At 35.6% G+C, this 21,707-nt stretch overlaps 1 protein-coding gene across 15 annotated transcripts in view; it reads left to right on the forward strand.

Moving 5' to 3' along the window:
- The window catches only part of DMD (dystrophin), a 1,045,484-nt gene that overhangs the window by 769,687 nt on the left and 254,090 nt on the right, over nt 1–21,707 (forward strand). For 14 of the 15 annotated variants that reach the window (XM_068179791.1, XM_068179794.1, XM_068179795.1 and 11 more), the window contains 2 exons: nt 10,880–11,091; nt 17,889–18,043. In XM_068179791.1, the coding sequence (XP_068035892.1) occupies nt 10,880–11,091; nt 17,889–18,043 (367 nt within the window). Of the gene's footprint in view, nt 1–9,649; nt 9,693–10,879; nt 11,092–17,888; nt 18,044–21,707 lie in introns of those variants that run through there. The other variant, XM_068179807.1, reaches the window with a different exon arrangement.

Raw genomic sequence — 21,707 nt, forward strand, 5'->3', positions numbered from 1 at the left:
TCCCCAGTACAAGACAGACGTGGACTTGTTAAAGCAGGTGCAGAGGAGGCCATGAGGTCTGGAGTACCTCTCTAGGAAAACAGTCTGAGAGCTGGGATTGGTTATCGAAGAGAAGAGAAGAGAAGAGAAAAGAGAGAAGAGAGAAGAGAGAAGAGAGAAGAGAGAAGAGAGCAGAGAAGAGAGAAGAGAGAAGAGAGAAGAGAGAAGAGAGAAGAGAGAAGAGAGAAGAGAGAAGAGAGAAGAGAGAAGAGAGAAGAGAGAAGAGAGAAGAGAGAAGAGAGAAGAGAGAAGAGAGAAGAGAGAAGAGAAGAGAAGAGAAGAGAAGAGAAGAGAAGAGAAGAGAAGAGAAGAGAAGAGAAGAGAAGAGAAGAGAAGAGAAGAGAAGAGAAGAGAAGAGAAGAGAAGAGAAGAGGAGAAGACTCTTGGGACACTTCACCACCACCTTTTGGTTCTGGAGATGGACTTTTTATAAGGGCAGTAGTGATAGAACATTAAGAAGGGCTTTAAACTGAGAGAGGGCAGGTTTAGATTGGATATTAGGAAGAAATTCTTTACTGTGAGGGTGGTGGGGCACTGGAACAGGTTGCCCAGAGAAATTACAGATGACCATTCCTGGTAGTTTTCAAGGCCAGACTGGGTGGGGCTTTGAGCAACCTGAAAGTTTCCCTGCCCATAACAGGGGATTGGAACTAGGGGATCTTTAAAGGTCTCCTCCAACTCAAACCATTCTGAGTCTGTGATTAAGAAACTGGCAATTTGTAAATAAAATAAATATATACAGTTTTCAGTTTCTCTTGTGAAATGAAAAATTGTTAACTCAGTTCAGATGTACTGTTAACTCAGTACAAAATACCTGAAATTTATGCTTGAAGCTGAATATAGAAATATTTTCAAAGAAGTACTATTATTTCTTTCCTTTCAATTAAGTTCTTGCTCTTTTGGAATTTATCTTTGCTTTCAAAGGAAATATAAAAGTCGAAGCTGGTGTGGTTTTGATTTGGCACACTGTTTTTTTTTTCCTCCTGATGTATGCATACCTTTTTTTGGATACTGAGCTCAGTACCGTTATCAGCACCCAATTTTCTGTCACTGTTGTGTAGTAGTGGAGCTCTGGAGTTGTCTCCCAGCTGACCCTGGTGAGAGTTGTGTGCTGTGGAGGCGGAGTGATTTGGTAGTGTCAGAAGAGGCATAGGAGAAGATCCATGATAGTCTGTGCTTGTTTGGGGTTTTTTTATGGAAGAAAATAGAAATATAAACAGTCTGCAAAACTTTGCTTCAGTAACTTGGAACCTGATAGCTGAATTATCAAGTCAATTTTAAGTTACTAGTTATTTTTATTCTCTTAACATCTCCCTATGTCTTGCTCCTACACTAAGAGCTGGATCTATTAAATTGAAGCCAAAGCAAATCAGTCTACAGAATAACAAATGCAGATATATTTGGAAAGCAAGTCTCAGCCCAAACTCTGTAGGAGGTACTAGGCTGATGACATTAGGAATATGCAGTGTAAATATGAATGTATGATAGCAACACAAAGTTATGTGGTACTAAGAATTCACAATTTCACTGCCTATATGCCTCATTAGGTAGATAATGAATTTCACACGTTTCAGGACTTAAACTACCCAACCTACCATTATTTTTTTTGCATCAGTAAGTCTATGAAAGCACTAGTATATGAAAGCTGATGTACTTTATTAATGCTAATAGCATTTTTGCTTATGTTCAGAGAAACTAAAATACAATATCACTAATTTAATATCCCATTTTTAAATACAGGCACAGACATGTCTTCTGAAATAAATATTTCGTAGACAGTTTGATTATTACAAAAGCAATCATCCATGAACACAAATTAGATACATAACCATAAATTATTTTCCTTTTAATATCTTGAGTGACCAAAATCCTAAAAAAAATCCCAAACATAAATTTGGGCAAAGATAAATATTAAAGTACCTAGCTGCCTCTGATTACCCCTTGCAATGAAAAAAATACAGAAATTAATGTTTTTTTCCCTATTCAGTTATTTGAAAACTTTTCTATACATTTTAAACAGAAACAATTGGATTACCTACATATTCACTCATCTAGTTAATCAGATTAATGTTAATCCTTTGGCTTTAGTTCGGGTACTTCCCATCAGTCTAAATATCATTTCTGAATCTAATGAAAGTCTTCATAATTATATTATGAATATTTAAGAAAGCTAAATCCAATAATGCAGTGAATATTTTCTACATGCAACAAAGGAAAGAGAATAATTCAAACATTTTGAAAGATGATTAAATCATTCCATCAAGGAAACTCTCTGGCTTTTTTCAGTCTGTGCAATGTTACAGTGAAGTTATATTTCTATATCATCCAAAGGTGAGAGTTTCTGTAGAAAAAGATAATCTAGTTAACTTCTAAGGGCATATCCATATGCATCCTGCTTCTGGGGTCATGGAAGAATCACTGCTGACTCTGCCAGAGTAGTAGGATTTTCGTTTTGTCAATCCATTTCTCCATTAATGCCCTCTTCCTAAGGATCTGGTGGCAACAGAGAGGTATCAAAAGATCATTCTCTAATCTGTCCATTTCCCTTGTCAATAGTTTGTGTATATGCAAATGCATATATTTTGTATGTATTTATATTTATATGTATACATATGTTTTGTAGGTTTCTAGCAAAACTACACTTAGATTTGTTACCTTTTTAATACTAAATTCTAAAGAATCCCACATCTCTTTAGGGTAAGTGTTTCTTTCTCACATCAGAATTTTACAGACTGTATGACATTTTAAAATGCAAAGCAAATGGTCTTCCACATTGTGCATATCATGATCTGTTCCTTTTCTCATTTAGCAAAAAAATTATCATGAAAACTTCATTTGAGAGGTGATAAATGTTATATACATGAACACTTCTGTAAAAAGTTGAGAAACTGGTGAATGCTGTCTGAGGGACCTGTTTTCCAAATAATAAACTCTTGCATGCCCTTCTCAGTGCTCAGTCATGGAAGTTACTTTTTCCTTGGTGTAAGAAACTAATTTCTTTAGATGTGATACCAGCTTAGTCTGGTCTCTAACTCCCACTCTCTATAGCAAGGTATAAAGCATGCTTAACAGTGTTGGGGAATTATTCACTTGGCACTTAGCAGAAACCACTTGACAGTTTTCAGTTCAGTCTGTTTGATCTGACACTTCCAAAGGAACAGAGTGACCTTCATTAGTCTGAACATGTGGAAGTGTTTTTTAGATAAAAGAAAATAAGCTGTGCCCTAGTGAAACAAAACAAAATTAAATCAGATTTGCAATAGTTGGCAATAATTACCCCCAAAAGTGTCAAACTATAAAATAAGATTATGACTCTGTGTGTTTAAAAACACATCAAAATCTGTTGAAATCCCTTATTGCCCGTCCTTCTTAAGCTCTGAGAGGGCAGGGAAAGTAACATTCTTCCCTTCTGGACTTTCTTGCCTTGGTGTGTCAGTGCATTTTCATTGCTCTTCATGACCCCCAAAAGGCAGATAAAGGCTCTGAGTGCTGCTTCTTCTTGGTTTCCTCTGCAATACCTTTTATTTGTTCATAGAAACTGTAATATTGCACAATAGTATAGATTGCAGGTTGTTCATTCTTCCCAGGTATTATTTATTCACTTGTATAAATGCAGCTTAGTTTGAGTATATACTTTCTGTTTTGCCTAATTTTCTGTAAGAATAGGCTTTTAAAAAAATCTGTCATTTTGTGTTATGATACTTTATGATAAGGACTAATATTTCTATAAATACCTTTATATATTAATGGTTGATAAAGGCTACATCTGACACCTTACTGGCAAAAATGGCAAACTTCACATTAGGGTTGATATTCTATGTTGCCACCCCAATGTTTGGGGTTTATTGGCTAAATCCTCTCATCACTTTATTGACCACTAATGCATAAAATATCCTAGATGACACATTATTAGTGTTTTTCCATATGTACATTAAAATTTTGCCATCACTTCCTAAGGTCGTTTTTTAAGAAGTATGACTTTTATAAGCCATTGGAAGAGGTCAAGAGAAATGCTCCTTTCTGAGGAAAGCTGGAGAACAGCTGAAGCAAAAATCACCACCTGAGCAGGCTGGCTCCAGCTGTTCTCTGCTGGGTTCTGTGTCCTGTCCAATCCATAATGATACAGGCAGCAACTTAGGGAATAACTGTCCCTGTAACTCCTTAAGTACTTCAGCAATTAAAAAAGTGTTTTAAACTTATCCTCGCTTGACTCTGTATCTACTATCTAAAGATTCTCCCAAGGTTCTCCCTAGGGGCTCCCTAGGCTAGTCTCTCACAGATTCAGATTGTTCTTAAGAACTGAGACAGCATCCTTTTGTCAAGGGATGTTGTATTATAGGTTTTATCAAAGTGATTCCTCTTTGAAAAATAAGACTCCAGTCAGACACTCCTGTTCTGGAAGGCAGGAGAAGAGAAAGTAGAACACTTACAGCAAGAAATAATTGACAAATGGAGAATTTAAAATAAATCCTTTCCTGGTTTAAGGAAAAAAAAAAAGTGTTTCACCTATTTTCTTAGAACAATACAATAATACAAAGCAAGGAAACCACAAGATAAGACAAAGTTTAAGTGATATTTTAGCTGTGATTCCACTTATGTTTACAGAAAACTGGGCCAAAATGGAAAAAAATCAGAAAGTCTTACATTTAGTCCATGAATGCATTCTTTCAGAATGGTCTTGTAACCCTATAAAAACATCTCTTTTTTCCCTCACAGTTTGTTTATCCCTATTATGTGGAAGATTATACTGATTAGTGGAAGAAAGAGAAAACTATAAAAAAGGTGTAGTAACCTAGAATATTTCTATTTAGACCCATATTTTCTAGTTTCTCCATCATGCCTCTCATAAAACCTGCTCGCTTAAAACTCTGAGGACTGAAAAAAACTGTAGTGTTGTACAGATGCAAAAGTGGAACAACTAAATTTAATATAGATAAGAAAAAAACAAATGAAGTAAAATGAAATGCATAACAATTAACTATCCAGAACATTCAAAAGAAAGTATGATATTGGGCTGCAATTCAAACAAAAATTAATCCAACCTGAAAATCAGTTCATCAGCAGCTTTCATAACATGGATTAATACTGGCTATGACTCTGCTGTTCTCCAGTTACATTCTGCAGCAGATCAGATTGTATCAGTCCCTTTAGTTCTCAAATCTATGAAAAATACAGGGAAAAAACTGCTTTTATAGGAAAATGTCAATATATTGACAATAATGCTTTTGAGAAGAAGTTTCCTACAGTGCAAAATTAGACTAGTTTGTGTAAGTTTTTGGACAAGGAAAGTAGAGGGTTTCTACTGCACAAATTGCTATTCACAAAATTATTCACTTTTTTGGAGAGTTTACTAGATTCAATGGAATTAACAAACTGGCATGGAATTAATACTTTTTTCATCTTTGCATAGGCCAAATATGGAATATGTATGTTCTAGTGATATGAACATAATTTCTCCTGTGACTGATAGCTTCCTTTTCTATTGTTTCCATTGTAGTTATATTATAAACAACAGAGAGTAAATTCTCTTACTGAAGCTATATTTGTCAATAAGATAAATTGATAAAATGGCATGAACATTTACCAAAGAAAAAGAAATTAATTTTTGTTTGTTTCACTATAATGAGTAACATATGAAAAAACCTATCAAAATTTTTCTTAATAAATAAAACTGAATTGTAAGGATGCAGTCTCCTTCACTCTCCTTCACTAAGTGTGTTCTTTCCTTGGTGTATGAAATTCATGATAACCAGATTGAAGAATACCTGTCTTGTGTCTGATTGCTTTGGAAGCTGCTTTCTGCTTTGTTGTTGCTTATATTAACTTGAGTTCTGCAGAATTTCTTTTGTGCATTTTAGTATATAATCACTATTGATCAGCAAGGAAATATTAGAGATAAAAAAAAAGAAATTGAATAGCAACCTTGAAATTACATACTGCCAGAATCTCACCATGTCCTGAGTTACTCATTTGAGAGAGTTCAGTGTTGAACTGGGAGTGGTTGGAGCCATGCTGGGACACTTTCCAGTGAGCAAGCACAAAAGTTGTGTAGGTGAAGAACAATGAGGACTTTTGCTGGAGCACTGGGAATGGGAAATGAATGGGAGTGAGTTTACACTACAGGAAATAACCTGTTGTATATACTTTGTCTTTCTGACACTCAGTTTAGATTTGTCAATTATTTTTGTGGGTTTATATCACGTAAAACTAGTTACTAGTAATGCATGTGGCCACATGCATTAATAAAATACTTCTTTCATTAAGGCTGTAAAGAAAATTCTGTCTTGATTTTTCCAGATTGCACCTTTGCAGCCAGTAAAAAAATCTTCTTGAGATAATTGTTAATACTCATTTTTACAATAAAGATATTGTACTGTTGTCAAATTTAGGGCAAGGAAGGAAAGGAAGAAAATGGGATAGAGCAAGGACATGCCACACTAAGAAATAAGAAACTGGGCTTTGAAATGTAGAAGGTACAGGACTTAGCTGTAATGAACAATGTAAACTGAGGTGCTTCAGAGACTACTCAACTATGGGGAAAATAAGACTTTTGTCATTGTTACTAATTATTTAAAATTCCTGTGCTTCAGTTATATCAATAGTACACATGGAGCCATGTTTGTTGTGTCTATCTAGGTGTTTCCAATGTGTAGCTGTCACAATATTTAGAGCAATGACATGTAAAGCATAAAGGTTAGATTCTCATTTCAATAATATGCTATTATAATGGAGAGTGCAGTAAGGACAGTTACATTACTTTTTTCTTGCAAAACTTACTTTTTATAATCATATTAGACATTCTCACTTAACTTTTAGGTTCTTTTTTTATCTTTGCAATTGCTTTTAGCCCACTTTTTTAATATTTTTTTTTAATTTATTGAATATTATTTATTGAAGGCCTTAAATTCAAGGTAGGAAATAGTTATACCATTTTTTCTTTAGTTCTCCAAAACTTGTGCACTTTCATTTTTCTGGAACAATTACTTCACATCCCATTGGTTCTTCTATTTTTCTGAGTTTGGAACCTAACTTCTTATTTCTAGGCCTGTCTTCCTCATTCCAGGTAAGGGTGATAAAACTTTGAAAGAAATTGATTTTCCCTATGTTGAACCCTTGACCCCAGCCAGCCACTCACTCACTGCCCCAGCAGCAGGATCATGGAGAGAATCAGAAGGGTCAAAGCTGGAAAACTTCAAGATAAAGGCAGTTTAATATGGAAAGCAAAAGCTGTGCACACAAACAAAGCAAAACAAGGAATTAGTTCAGTGCTTCCCATGGCTGGGCAGGTGTTCAGCCATCCCACGAGAGCAGGGCCCCACCACAGGTAATGGTGACTTGGGAGGACCAACCCCATAATTTCAAACATCCTCCCTTGCTCCTTCTTCCCCCCACTTTCTACAGTGGTCCATGATGTCACACGGTCTGGAATATCCCTGTGGTCAGCTGGGGTCACCTGTCCCAGCTGTGTCTCCTCCCAGCCTCCCATGCACACCAGTCTCCTCTCCAGTGTGGCTGTAGGAAAAGCAGAAAAGGCCTTGGCTCTGTGTAAGCCCTGCTCATCAGTAACAAAAACATCTCTGTATGATCAACCCTGAGTTCAACACAAATCCAATACACAGCCCCTTACCAGCCACTGGGAAGAAATCTAAGTATCCCAGCTAAACCTCATCCAGTACTATATATACACATGGGGACCTTAAGGATTTTATAAAGTCTTCTAAATAGCCCTTCTAAAGGCTGTGGTCAGAGTGTTGGCCTGAAAGGACTTTGGACTGAGATTCCTCTCTGCTGTCTTATGAAACACTCTTAAATATATTGATAAACCTATTCCCAGAAGTACCCCGTCAGAAAAAGCTTTTTATATATTCCAGTACCCTTGCACAAACCATCTATGATGTTCACAATTTAAAAATTGTCTACTACTGTCCAACATGATTTAATAACAGTTCTCTGACCCTTCTCATCTGCAGTCAGTAACCCAATAGCTGCAGGTGAAGGGGTTCATGGGTTCTTGCGTCCTTGGGGTCAGTTCTAGCACAATATGTACTCAAATTACATTTTCTGAGCTTTTTTTGGCATAAATCTAAGTGGCATACATCTTTCGTTCTAAAAAATGAACATGAACAAAATACATCCTTAAGAGATGCAGATTTATGCTGTGGTTTTCATTTTGGAAGTGAACCTCATATTTTAAGTTTTAGAGCCTTGGGGTTTTTGTTATTCAAAAGTCAATCAAATGGGAGCATCATTTAGAAATTCCAAATGTAAAGTAATGAAGGGATTTTTATGTTGCATTAAATTATATTGTCATAGTTATAAAGGCCTCTCAAATTATATATACATATTTTATCCTAAATAGTACTTCACTTTTTGGTATACTTTACTTTAGAAAAGCCAGATTAAATATGTAGATATCATGGTGTGTTTAACCACAAGTGAAGTACTTTTTAAATTGGGTTTGGTCACTTACTAGTGCAAGAAAACCACTTTTTTTTTTTTTTTTTTTTTTTGTTTGGGGTTGGTTTTTTTTAGGTTTTTTTTTTTTGTTTGGGTTTTTTTGGTGGTTTTTTTTGGGTTTTTTTTGGGGGGGGTTGTTTGTTTGTTTGTTTAGATTACCCACTAACTTCCTGAACTCTTCAATTCCATTCTGTAATAATGCAAAAGTAAATATATACATATGTTCTTATGTATATATAAAAAAAATTATTGAGGGAGCTAAGCCAAGTATTTTCACAGGGAAAGGGGAAATGTTTTTCATAGATTTGGAGCTTGTGTATTCATAGTCACTTGTGTAAATGGGCTCCTGGGATATCCTGAATGCAGTTTTCATTATGCAGCTTCATTGTCCTCTTGGGTGGGAGAATTGGTCATCGTGGAATCCCAGGACTGTGGTATCTGATGAGAAACTCAGTCTTGCTGCAAAAAGCACAGTCCCTGGAGGAGGACTGCTAAATATCTTACTTACATACTAACCTCATGAGACATTATGGAAGCAATACATCTATAAATATTTTGATTTTAGGTGATAAGAAAGATCAGCTTTTCTCATTAGAAACAGTTCTTATGAAAAATTTATATAACTGTAGATCTTGCTTTCCTTTGAAGCAGAGGGTTTTCAGTAATTTCTTAATAATCTCACCCCTGCCAAAAAAAAAAAAAAAAAAAAACACCAAAAAGCTCCCCAAACTACCCCCACCAACAAGGAAACTTATAATAAAACAAAAATGGGTGTGATTTTTGTAGTTTGTGTTTTCTTTTTCATGGGCAGCTGACACAAACAAGGTGTTGTACTTCTGTCTGCAATGTACCAAAATCTCCAGTTTGCCCGGAATCAGAACATATGAATGTCTCAGAGTCAAAGGGGCAAAGTAAAGATTTGCAAGACATAGGTGGCAGCTGTTGCCAGTGACTGTGGAAGGTGTTTAGGCAGTCTTTGTCCCTAAGCCTCCAGCACGACCCTTGAGCCGCATGCTGTAGCCATAGCAGGGAGATTTTGCTCAAGCAGCTCACTTCTGTTATTCACCCTTCCTGAAGTCTACAGCCTCTTTGTTGTTTCAAGTGTACTCTAAAGCTCACATCAGAAATCCTCACCCAGAGAGGGCACAGAAATGAGTTGTTTTGTGACATGAGTGTACAGCTTCCTAAAATGAGGGGTTAGATTTGCTTCAGATAAATTTAAGCCTCTGCGCCTTAGGCTACACTTGCTGTGCTCTGATGGTGCTTTATGTGTTCAAGTTCCAGTTCAGTTCCTTTTTCTTTTCCTTTGACTTAAACATGCTGCTATGTGAGCTTACTCAGCTCTTCTCCCTAGGCTTCAGCAGGGAATGCTGGAAAGTTTTCTTCTCTCTCTCTCTCTCTAAACCTTAGCTGAGTCCATGGAAAGATCTTTATCCTTTCTTCTGGAAGAAGGAAAAGCACTGATAGGTAGAAGTCTCTTTTCCCTGCTGGATCATTTCTCATCCATATCTTTAGGCTGCACCATCCTGGAAAGAGCCTTGCAGTGAGAGATGCAGTGTTGGAACTACCAGTCAATGAATATTCTGACTGCCGTCTGATTACTCGAGGAATCTCAGTTCCCTTCCCTAGAAGGCCTGTGAATTTGCAATTTAGTGAATGAAATGCTTATTCCTTCATGCACTACACAGATTTTATTGTTTGTGGAGTTTGGATTTTTTGCTTACATGGTCTCAAGCTCCTGCTGCTTGGACAACTCTGTCTATTGGTGTTTTTATGCTACTATGGATGAGCCTGGTGCTGGACATTAGCCAACACTTATCAATGATCTTAGTGATTATTAAGTTTCCAGAAATCACTTTTCTTTCAAACAGTGGATAAAGCTCATTGTTATTTTATATTTACCATGAGCATATGAGGAAATTGTTTAGCCTTTGCAGTTTGCTAATATTTGCCTCAATGAAATAAGAAAGTACAGCCATTAATTCTATCTTGCAACAAATCTCTAACTAATATTACCCTAGTCCATAAAGGACTTTTTCTTCAGAAGATCCTAAACCTTGTGTTGGTTTGTTAAGAATGAAGGATTATTGCAGACACTTTTTCTTAAATGTGGTCCTATTTCAAAAGGGTTTTTGAGGCATGAACCTGTCATTCCTTGCTGCATATGTATTGAAGCATGCTGTGTGTCATAATTCCTTACTGTGTGACCCAAAAGAGTTTATCTGTTCTTTTTTTTGAACTAAACTTCGATGCAATTGCAGTTTAAAAGTACAGAAGTTTTCTGATATGGTCAGTTCTTTAAAAAACAGAATTAAAAAAAAAAAAAAGAAAAGAAAAAACTTTTAAGTAATTCAGCTTTTGTTTTTCCTTTGTGTTTCACCAGTTGAAAAGATACAGAGCCAGTGGGATGAAGTGCATGGATACCTCCAAAGCCGGAGACAGCAGCTTCAAGAGATGCTGAAGGATTCAACACAGTGGCTGGAAGCTAAACGAGAAGCTGAGCAGGTTCTTGAACAAGCAAAAGCTAAGCTTGAGTCATGGAAAGAAATTTCCTACACCGTGGAAGCTTTGAAAAAGCAGAACTCAGAACTTAAGGTCAATACTGAGTATTAAAATATTTCCATTTGAGTTAATGAAGTAATTACAGAAAATATCCTCTAACTGTTGTCCTCTAACTGTGGACAGTGTACATTGCAAAAAGTCTTCCACAGCAAATTAAAAAGAAATTGAAATACAAAGTCTAAAATTTGTGTAGAATATACCTTGAATATGAAATTGATCTTAACTTAACAGCCATAACAAATAGCTGGTTTATCTCACAGGAGGAATACCTGTCTTTTTAGCACAAGTATTTCCCATCTGTTCAGCAGCCTCAGAGCACTGGTACTGCAGACTGGGAATTTCTGTAGTATTGATATGGCTGTCTATGGCTGTCTGCACTGCTAATGAAGCTGTATAGGTTTTGTGGAAGTAGTTGAGAAAGCAGGAAAAACCCAGCTATAGCAAACTAAATGGGTATATTTTGGAAATCAAGCATTTTAGATTTGTCACAAGATAATCTCACCAGCTTCAACCTTGACAGGGTTATTAATGGAAAAAAAAAAAAAAAACCTGAAATGGCTGCTCTTGTGATTTTACCACACATGTTGCCACATTATGGTGCTTCAGTGTGTTAATTTATATAGTTGAGCTGTACCTCAGGCAGAAAATATTCTGTTGCATCAGTTTTGAAGTTTCTTGTAATAGAAACAGTCATACTTTAGTGAGATTCTTCAGGAATAAATTTTGAGAGCAGCTGTTTAAGATTAATAATATCTCATTTTCTAGCTGGGGAAACCAAAGGTTGAAATCAACCAATTGATCAGCCTTTTAAGGTAACTCCTGCCTCTATGGGAAAAGAGTTACACAAGTATTTTGTGATATATTCTCCTCTCCTACCCACCAGATTTTTGTAGGTTTTTTTTTAACTCGTACCACTCAATTTTTTGGTTAAAGTTTGTGTACTCAGAGCACTCCTATTTACACAGCTGAATGGTAATGAACTGCTGTGAAGAGTTTGTGGGTTAAGGTCCTCATCAACTGGTTTTGCTGCCAAAGAAAATATATGTAGAATTTTATGATTGGTTCAGTTATCTCCATCAGCAGTTAGTTATTGCATTTAGAATTAAATGCAAAATCTGTTGGAGTTTTTGCTTGCTTTTTTTTTTTTTTGCTTGCTTGTAAGAAATATAAAAATGTTCATCAGCCCATTGTTTTATGGCTGAGCTGAGGTTAAGTTATCTCATTTAAGATTGTACCAAAAGGTCATTGCTTGGGAAGGGTAGATTATGGTAAACAAGGGCAATCACTCACTAATGTATTGGAAAGAGTTATAGATCCTGTGTAGTACTGTCATTCAGCATAGAGGACTCCCATTTGTCACTGTCTTCCTGCAGAGATACAGCCCTGGCTTCTGCCCAGTGTTTGTTTAAAAAAAAGGAAAAGCTTCAACATAGTCAATGTCTTAGCTCTGCAAAGACTCAATTAACAAAAAAACAGTTCTGTGCAAACACTGTCTTATGTCATAGTATTGGAGTGTCTTATGTTTCAAAAACAAATTACTTAACTAGGAAAATAATTGAAAAAATTGCTTTAGAAATGGATTTTTTGTCCACTTTTTTTTGCAAGAGTATATGAAGTTGAGATGATGTCCATCTAAGAGTGTATGCTTTATGAAAAAACTATGGGGTTGTTTGGATCAACATCAACCATGGAGAGAAATAAGAACATGCCATTCTTCTCCTTCACCCCCAGAGTTCTAGAGAAAGAATAGTGTTCTTATTCACAGAATGTATCTCTACCTGTAAACAGAGACTAGGAATGGAGACCAGTAGATTCTTTTGCCTCTTACCTTACTTGGTAAGAGGCTCTGTATCCTCAGCCATTCCCACCAGTTTGGATCCAATGAGATGGATGTGTTGTGTCAAGTTACAGACATGAACCTATGATTTTAATTTCAGTGTCTCAGCTCGTCCATCTTAATTTGTGCCCTCCTGATGATATGAACATCAACAAGCTCTACTCCTCTGGAGTTGTTAACTTTCATTTATTTGGTTTTGCCTAGCCTTTCTTCCTCAAGTCTAGAAGCAATTCATGTCTGTCTTAGAGAGTGGGGAGTAGGAGGGGTGGGGGAATTTCTTTTTCCCCCTCTCCTTTCTGTGTTTCTTCTGTGCCAGCCTTCCTAGAGGAATTATCTTTGTCTGCCAGTAATTCCTATTGTGTCAAATCCTTCATCAAATTTTCTCAGATGTGACAGCATCAGCTGTTATGTTCATGCTTGAAATAAGGGGTCATGAAGTCTAAGGAAAATGGAATTTTTTTTTGAGTTAGCAGCTTTATGTTTCTGCTGTACAGTATTATCTAAACTGAAGGACCTAGAAATACATCAAGTTCTCAAAATAAATGCTTTCCAGGCTTCTGTGCCAAACACATATATTTTGATTTTGTCCCCTGAAGATGTAGAGTAAGTAGGCTGTCTCTTGGCTTGCTGTTAGACTGATGAAGAGGAAGCAGTAATTTCTATTCATTTGCTTTGAGGGAAAAAGAGAGGTCAATGCAAGACTTAATAAATTCTTCAGACTTATTAATTTTGTCAGCTTTGTATCTCAACACAGCTTGGTGTCAGAAAGTAGTCACCAAGCATTCTTCTGAGTTGCTTTTTAAACGTTGTAGGTCTGCCTAAAGAGAGCTTAATCAATGTGTAAGTTCCCTTCTGCTCTAGCGGAACTTTTGGTCAGTGCTTGTGTTGATCCATTTCTGTTAGGGCAACCTAATACATGAGTACATGTTAAACTCAGTAATACCAGTTTCTTGATTATTATTTTTTACAATGCCAACATAAAACAAAAATCTGTAACTTGCTTGTATTTGGCCATTAATGCTTTCTAAATAATTTTAAAATTTTGTTTCTGACATTTAAAAGATAAAAGTAACCAGGTATTATAGTTAATAATTCAAAATATTAATAATTTGAATCAGAAATTAATTCAAATTAATTTGCTGACAATTGCAGCATTTTTTTTTCATTCGGATTTTTTAAATTTGTTATTGGAGTACTAAACTGGTGTTAGGTGTGGGGAACCAAAATATGGCAATCTGGCCAATGAGAGTCTTTACCCATTAAGCCCTGTTTTTTATTGTTCATTAAGTGATGACTGCAGATGGTTAACTCAGCAGGCTGAAGGTTATAGGTGTATAAATAGTACACAATCACACCTCAACTCCTTGCATCAGCACGTCATCAGAACATAAGCTAGTGTAAAACTAGCCTTTTCTTAATAGGATACTGAGCTTCTGTTTGAAAGAGGACAAGAAACATTCTGAAAACCACCAAAATCCCAAACCAAACCAAACTGCTAGAATTGCCTGCTCACTCGTGGCTCCTTGCTTTGGTAGGAGCTAGTGAAGCATCTTTTCTCCTCTGTGCAACTTTATCTGGGATAGCCAAAGTGAAGAGGAGGAAGACTCAAAAGGGACTCAGGCAGCCTTCCACTGGCAGAGCCCAGGGTGTGAACTCATGTCCTGAATGTGTGGATAAGGCTGAGGCTGCCTTTGCTTGCTTTTGTCAGTTTCTTGCAGGGTAGTAACTTACTAGGGACTCTTTTGCCATTCCCTGTGTTCCAAGATGAAGAACAAAATCAGCATTCTGTGGGTTTTTATTATTCCAGAGCTGACAGTGTACTGCTTTGATTTCAGTAAAACAATTAACTATTTAATTCATGTTATTGGCTATTTTGCAAACACTGACTTACAAGTCCTTGATTAAAGAAATAAATTCCTTAAGTATATAAATAAAACATGCTACAGATATATAGAAAAAGGACAGAAAGACAGTCTGATTTTCCAGATTTGTGATATATACACAGAACTGGATGTTGTTGTACATTCATATTGCTATATTTGAACTACTGTGCATCATTGATTTTGTTCCACTGGGCAATCCTGAGATAAAATAAAGTGCAGCTCTGATTTCATTACTTGTTTTTAATCAAGGGCTCTTAATTGCACGGGCTTTATTCCTAATAACATCAACTAGTGTCTTCTAATTAAAAATTATAAATAAATTTGTACCTAAGTAACATGATAAATGAACAGCCTTAATTCTTTAAGCCTTTTAATAAACTCAGTAAATTCCAGTGATAACACAGGCAAAACAAAGAGAATGCTATGAAAAATATGTCAGAAAGAATTAAGGTAATGTAGCAATTTCCTTTAAAGAAGCAAAAAACAAATGTGGTCTTAAGTAGCTAAAAGGTAAATGAGGCCTAAATACATAAAAGGAAAAAAAGGAAAGAAAAGAATGTAATTCTGAAGTGTACATTGCAGTCATGTAGGAGGGCAGTTAATGGGCCTCTCTTGGGATAGACAGGTAAAACTTGTACCTCAACACTTTGTTCTCAGTGTCTGCACACAGAGTGAAGTTGAGGCATGTACTCCTCAAAGCTATTGAATATCTTATCAATTTCCAGTAAAACAGAAAACACAAATAGTTTCCATCACCAAAGCTCTCTATATTCATTTCTTTCCTGAGTGATGACTTTGTGTTATAGTGTCAGGAAGTTAATGGATTAATGTTGAAGTTAATGGTGAGAACAACACTTTTGGAAATAACCTTGTAATGGATCTTCCCATTTATTTTATTATAACACAGGGTTTCAAATCTTTTAGAAGGTCAGTTTTAGTCACGTGTGTCTGGGGAAAAAGATCTTATTTTCAAAGTAAAGTTTACAGACCATTAATTTACAATGTAGACAAAATGTTATGGTAAAATTTCTATATAAAGTAGTGAACAGTCAGTCTGCTGTGATTCTTTGCCTGAGAATAAAAATTACCTGCCTGCCTATGTAATTTTAAACAAAGAGAAAGGTAGAATAAAATAAAGATAGATAGACCTAAATGTAGAACAGATACTTGCTATATAAGATCTAGAAAACTGAAATTATAATTACTGTCAAATTTATTTCCTATTTAGTATTTTGTATATATATTATTATATTTATGTGAATATTAAAATTTATCTCTTTATTGTATATCATTCTGGCAGGAAAATAGCTCAATTAGCAGACTCTTTCCAAACCCACCACCTGTCTGTATCTTCCTCAAAGAAATAGTAGTGTTTTCCACAAAATTATCACCTCTCCTATCTAGATCTCCTTACTTAGCAAAGATAATTTTCTTTAAAAAATTGTCTAGGCAGCTTCATTTTAGGTGAGCTTAACCATAACATGTTCAGATGGTTTTCAGGATTAGGGGTTTGTAGGCTCCTCCTAATGTTTGATTGGTAGAAACAGGATCTTTTGCTCAAAGCAGATAGACAAGGTGCTGCCTTAGTTCCTGAGGCTGTCTGGTGCTCAGACACAGGGTGATCTGCCCTCTCATGAAGCAATAGCACAGGAAATGGAAGAAGTCCAGTTTTCAGCTTTAAATTATGGAGAGAACCCAGAGGTGCTGAAGTAGCCTTTTAACATATAAGAGTTTGAGGGGAAAAAATCGAAGCCCCCCCAAACTCCTTTAGGACTCTATTCAAAGAGCAAGTGCATTTTAATCTGAGTCCTAATCAAAATCAGTTTACAGACCTTCTGAGATTAAAACCTAAATGCATGAATCATTTAACATTTATTTATTTTTACTTAGTATTTAGACTCTCTCACTAGGGATTGCAAGTAAGTTCAGGTCTATGTGAAGAATTCCTTATCTGAGTCAAAACAAGATTTGAAAAGGAATACTGCTTTGGGAGAATGAAGGGGGAAAAAGCTATTTTTTTCTTTACAGGCATTTCCTAATTTGTATATTAAAGTACAACAATAAAGACAGTTGAGTCTTTCTGTTTGTTGTCAATAGCTTCAAATGTTTATATGCAATTTACTATTTCTATTTACAAATACAAACAGTTTTTCAACTTGTATTGTCCATTTTATTGGCTAGTTGCAGTCTGTTTAGTACAAAAGTACAAGTAGGCAATCAATTAACTTTGCTCTTTCATTTTGTTGATACACACTATGGATTAAATATGCAGCTTCAGTGCATTTATATGGAAATTTGCTCTGAGAGAAAGACTAACAGGAAAGATCCATGGGAGCTGGCTGCTGGCTGAGTGACTGCTCTGGATTTCCTGGCTTGCTTCTGCAGTGAGGCAGCTGGCCTAGGTGGAGACAAGAAAGAAAGGAGAGGAGAAAGTGGAAAAGAAAGGGGGAAACAAAAAATGACCAAAATTTAAAAAGCTTTTTAATATTAACCATAAATTAGCATTATACAGATATGGATAGGTTTATCATTAGTATTTTACTGTATTGCAGATTTAGTGCTGTTCCAGTAGATGGCACTAATTACATAAACAATTTGCTAAAATGAACTAAATTTAAAAAAAAAAACAATCTGAAAGCACAGGTTTTAATTGTCCAAATCAGTATTATTTCATATTATAAAAAGAAAACTAGTCAGAATATATTATTTCACTCTATTTTGTATCTCAGTATTCAATGTCACAAATAATTGTAGCTTCCATAAAGCATAATAATGCATCCATCTATTTGTATCTCATAAAAGAATAATCCACATTCTAATCAGTGGTTATCAATTTGAGCTGTCATGTCTTTTCCAGCATTTAGAAGTTGGTTGCTTGGTCCTCTCAGAGTTTAGAAGTAATCCTGTGATCTTTTGACTAAAAGAATGTAAAACATATAGTAAGACTGATTTTTATTTCCAGTAAATCTGTGAAAATGTTTTTTTTTCTCCTTTTTATACAGATGGCATAAGTTATTCAGCTCCTTTTCTAATAACCATACAATGTATGTGATCATTTTATGTTGCTCTGAGGATTATCTTTCCTTTCTTTCTTTCTCTTTTTACTTCAGCAATTTTCAAAAGAAATACGACAATGGCAAATAAATGTAGATGTGGCAAATGACATGGCTCTGAAGCTGCTCCGTGATTATTCAGCAGATGACACCAGAAAGGTACAACTGATGACAGATAGCATCAATGCATCGTGGGCTGCCATTAATAAAAGGTAGGATATAAATTCTGCTGTTAGATTTGTTGTTACTCTCCATTAACATTCATTGTCCAGCTGCGGTTGGAGATTACAGAAGATGTAACTGTAGTGAACATGACTCTTCTGTAGAATTTTTTGGAAATGTGTCTTTAGAATAGCATTTAATTATAGTAAATAAAATTTAGCTTCCTACCAATTTTCCTCTGCTCTAAACAGTTGCCGAATAACTTAAGCAGATAGATTATATTTCAAGTATTTAACATTGTTGCATATATCTGTACTATCTCCACAACACAACCACAATAATGATTCTGACTCATAAACCAAATCTGAAAATGACAGACATAGCCTATTGAAGCAGGTTCAAAGTAGAGATGTTATCCTGTATCTTTGAAGCAAATCTCTAATCAAGAAAGTTGTTATTAAATCCTTGACCACATTCTTGATTACATTTCACATCCTTTCAGTGTTTGGTTTAAATGCCAATTCCTTATTAAAAGCAATTTTTTTTGCAACTTGCCAACAAATTGTGAATCATTCAATATGTAATCTACAAGATTATAACATATTACAGTAAAAATTTCTTTCTTTATAGTAGTGAAAGAATTTTAAATCATTGCACCTAAGATTAGATATGTAAAAATTATATGAAAGTTGTTTTAATCAATGTCTTGGTTTAAACTTTATAGTTTATAACTGAAACCATAAATTAATTAGATCTTAACATGTTTTTAATTAAAACATGGTCTTGAACTCTGGTCAATTAAAACTCTGGTCTTGAACAAGGCCAGAGAAGTCAGTTTAGCTAAATATGCAGTAACTTCAGTAGATCTTCTTGCATAATGGTGGTTACTTAAATCACTGATGACTACACAAGTTTAATGTTACTTTTTGTGTAGTTTGTTGTTCATATGAATGAGTCACTTTAGCAGTATTTTTCTGAAGGAAACTTACAACTGATTTAAGACCCTGTTTAAATGAGAGAAGGGATACTCTTGATGTCCACTAAAAGAAAGGCACACGATAACTTGAAAGCGTTTTAACTAAACTGAGATTTTAGTATAAAATTCTGTTTTTACCTGCTTGCATTTCTCCCATTACAGCAATAGCCATTTTAGCTTTATTAGAAGTAGCTGTATTTTTACAAAATGATGCTTTGCTCACTGTGGCCTGAGAAGGAGTTTGGGGAGTTTGGAGTCTATTGCTGGGTTTGGAGAAAGGCTGGGAGTCTAATGCTCAAAACCATCCCCCATGAGCAGATACAATCAGCAGCTCAAAAGGATCCGACATGAGAACCAAGGTGCTTTTTTCTGTACTTAGAACCACAACTCCCTGTTGGTGAGAAGCCCAGGACATATTTGTAGCTGCAGTGGCTGCTCTGTATTAATTGTAGCTAAGGGGGCATTTCTAAACCTGTTAATGCCTCAGGCACAAGCCCGGGTGTGTCTAATGTCGCCCAAAGGTGAGAATTGCCATTCTTGCCTGGGCTTTGCCAAGTACTAGGCTAAGACAGAGTACAAATTCTTCTAAACACATTCCTTGCAAGCTTCTACAAAATGCATAGACGTTAGATTAATTACTATAGTAAATATTTTATGTCTAAGAAGCCTTAGATGAGATGCTTAGGTGGCTGAGTTGACATTTCCCTTTAACATGTACAAAAGTATCGGAATAAATATGAGTGGTGAAATGAGTATCCTAGTTTTTGATTGTATGATGTTGTTACATTTCTAATAAATTTTTAATTTAGTGTTTTGTATACAACTTTTGTAGTACTTCTCATGATTTGGGAACTTGAAGCATTGCTGCAAACAGTAGTTGATAAGCTTCTCTAAGGCTTCTGTCTCTCATTTTTGTTGGTCTTTTGTGAGACACTGATAAATATGGACATACAAAAGCATCGAGTCACCATAAGACTTTTACCTGGAAGATTTTCTGTGCATGTAGATTTTGTAGGTTTCTTTGAAGCACTTGTCAGGCATTTTGCTCATGCAGCAGCTCCTGAGTGGGGTCTTGAAAAACTGTCTTAGGTTTCTGGAAGGATTTAAAGCCATGTCGATGTGAGACTTAGGGACATGGTTTAGAGGTGGGTTTGGAAGCATTGGCTTAAGGGTTTGACTTGATGATCTCAGAGGTCTTTTCCAACCTAAATCATCCTCTGATTCCTTTGGAATCACAGCCCTGTGGAAAGAGATATAAAGTCCTTGGGCCTTTGGATGACTTAAATACCAATTTGTTCTGGTTTTTTGGGAAGGTTTCACTTTGGATTTTTTGCCTCCCTTCTATGCTTCAACTCTTCAGCTTTCAGGTTATTGCATAGAAACATAAAAAAAGGGGAGGATGTTATGGTTTTGGGGATCTTTTTAACTGTAAGAGAATATTTATTCAGTAGAAAGGAGACATGAATTGTTTTGTCATAATCTTCAAGAAAGGCTAGTTTCCATTCAGATATGTATGCGATGATTTCAGATATATCCGTGTGAGTTATCTTCATCTAGACAATGAATATTACTCTGATGACTTGGTCACATCACAGTGACAGTAGAAATAGAGAGCAAATTATATTCTTGACCATTTCTCCAGTATTTTACAAGAGGTTTTATCCCTTTTTATGTACATCTTAAGTTCCAAGAGGAAATATTCAGCTGAAGATTTTTCTTTCTCTCTGTATATTGCTAAGTTAAACGGCCTAAATATTTTGTTAATATTTTCTTTTAAAAATTAAGAGTTGCCTACATTGTTTTGAGCTGGTTTTCCTTAAACCTGTCATTATATCAGAATTTTGTGTCAGTGTAAAAAAATGTAAAGCCTGCTTTTCCATGAACCAGTTTACTAAGACAACAGGCAGGCAAGCAGTGGTAAAATTCCACTTTGCCTTTTGGTAACAGTTGCTAGAGCAAGTACTTCAGTCATTAAGGCAACATCTGCTAGCTTGTGTTTTGTTTTGCTTAAGTAGATTTGCAGCTGATTGCTGTGTGTTTCCCCTTTGCCTTACTGTTGTGTTTTATAACATTGAGCTATAACCAGTACCTCTCTAATGCTTGAAGGTTGTTTCCCTATTTTTCACTTGGCACTTTTCAATTTTTACTTGTGTTGTTGATACTGCAAAATACACTAAAAAGCTCATGGACTGATCACTTGGGCGAAAGCCAGACTGACTTGTAAACAGGACTCTTCTTCTTTAGAAGCACTGATTTTCCAAGAAACAGCCATATTATTTAAGCTGAAGCAATTTAAGAGCAAGTTCTCTTCTCTATTGCTTGCATTAACAAAAATAAATCTAACAGATGAACTGAAGCCTTTTCAAGAGGGGAAAAAGGGCAATGATAGAAGTGACCATTAGAAATTTGCTATATACAAAAATGTTTGTTATGGTAGTGTTATGTTACTTCCTCCTTTTGTGGGCACACACATTTTATGTGAATTACCATACAAAAATATCAACAGCTGCCTATATTTTCCTTTCCTGTGAATCCACTAAATGTGCTAAATATCAAGCTAAAAACAGACTTAGATCTTTCTTAAATGGAGTGTCTATTATGAAAATAATTGTATAACATACTCTGAGAATTGTTTAGGATTCCCAGCCACCACTGTATAATAGACATCTTCAAATATTCACATCACCCACCAGTTCCTGTGGCCAAGCTCAATGGAGTTCAGGCCACATGGTAGGTGT

Source organism: Anomalospiza imberbis, chromosome 2 (assembly GCF_031753505.1).
Source record: "Anomalospiza imberbis isolate Cuckoo-Finch-1a 21T00152 chromosome 2, ASM3175350v1, whole genome shotgun sequence".
NCBI lineage: Eukaryota > Metazoa > Chordata > Aves > Passeriformes > Viduidae > Anomalospiza > Anomalospiza imberbis.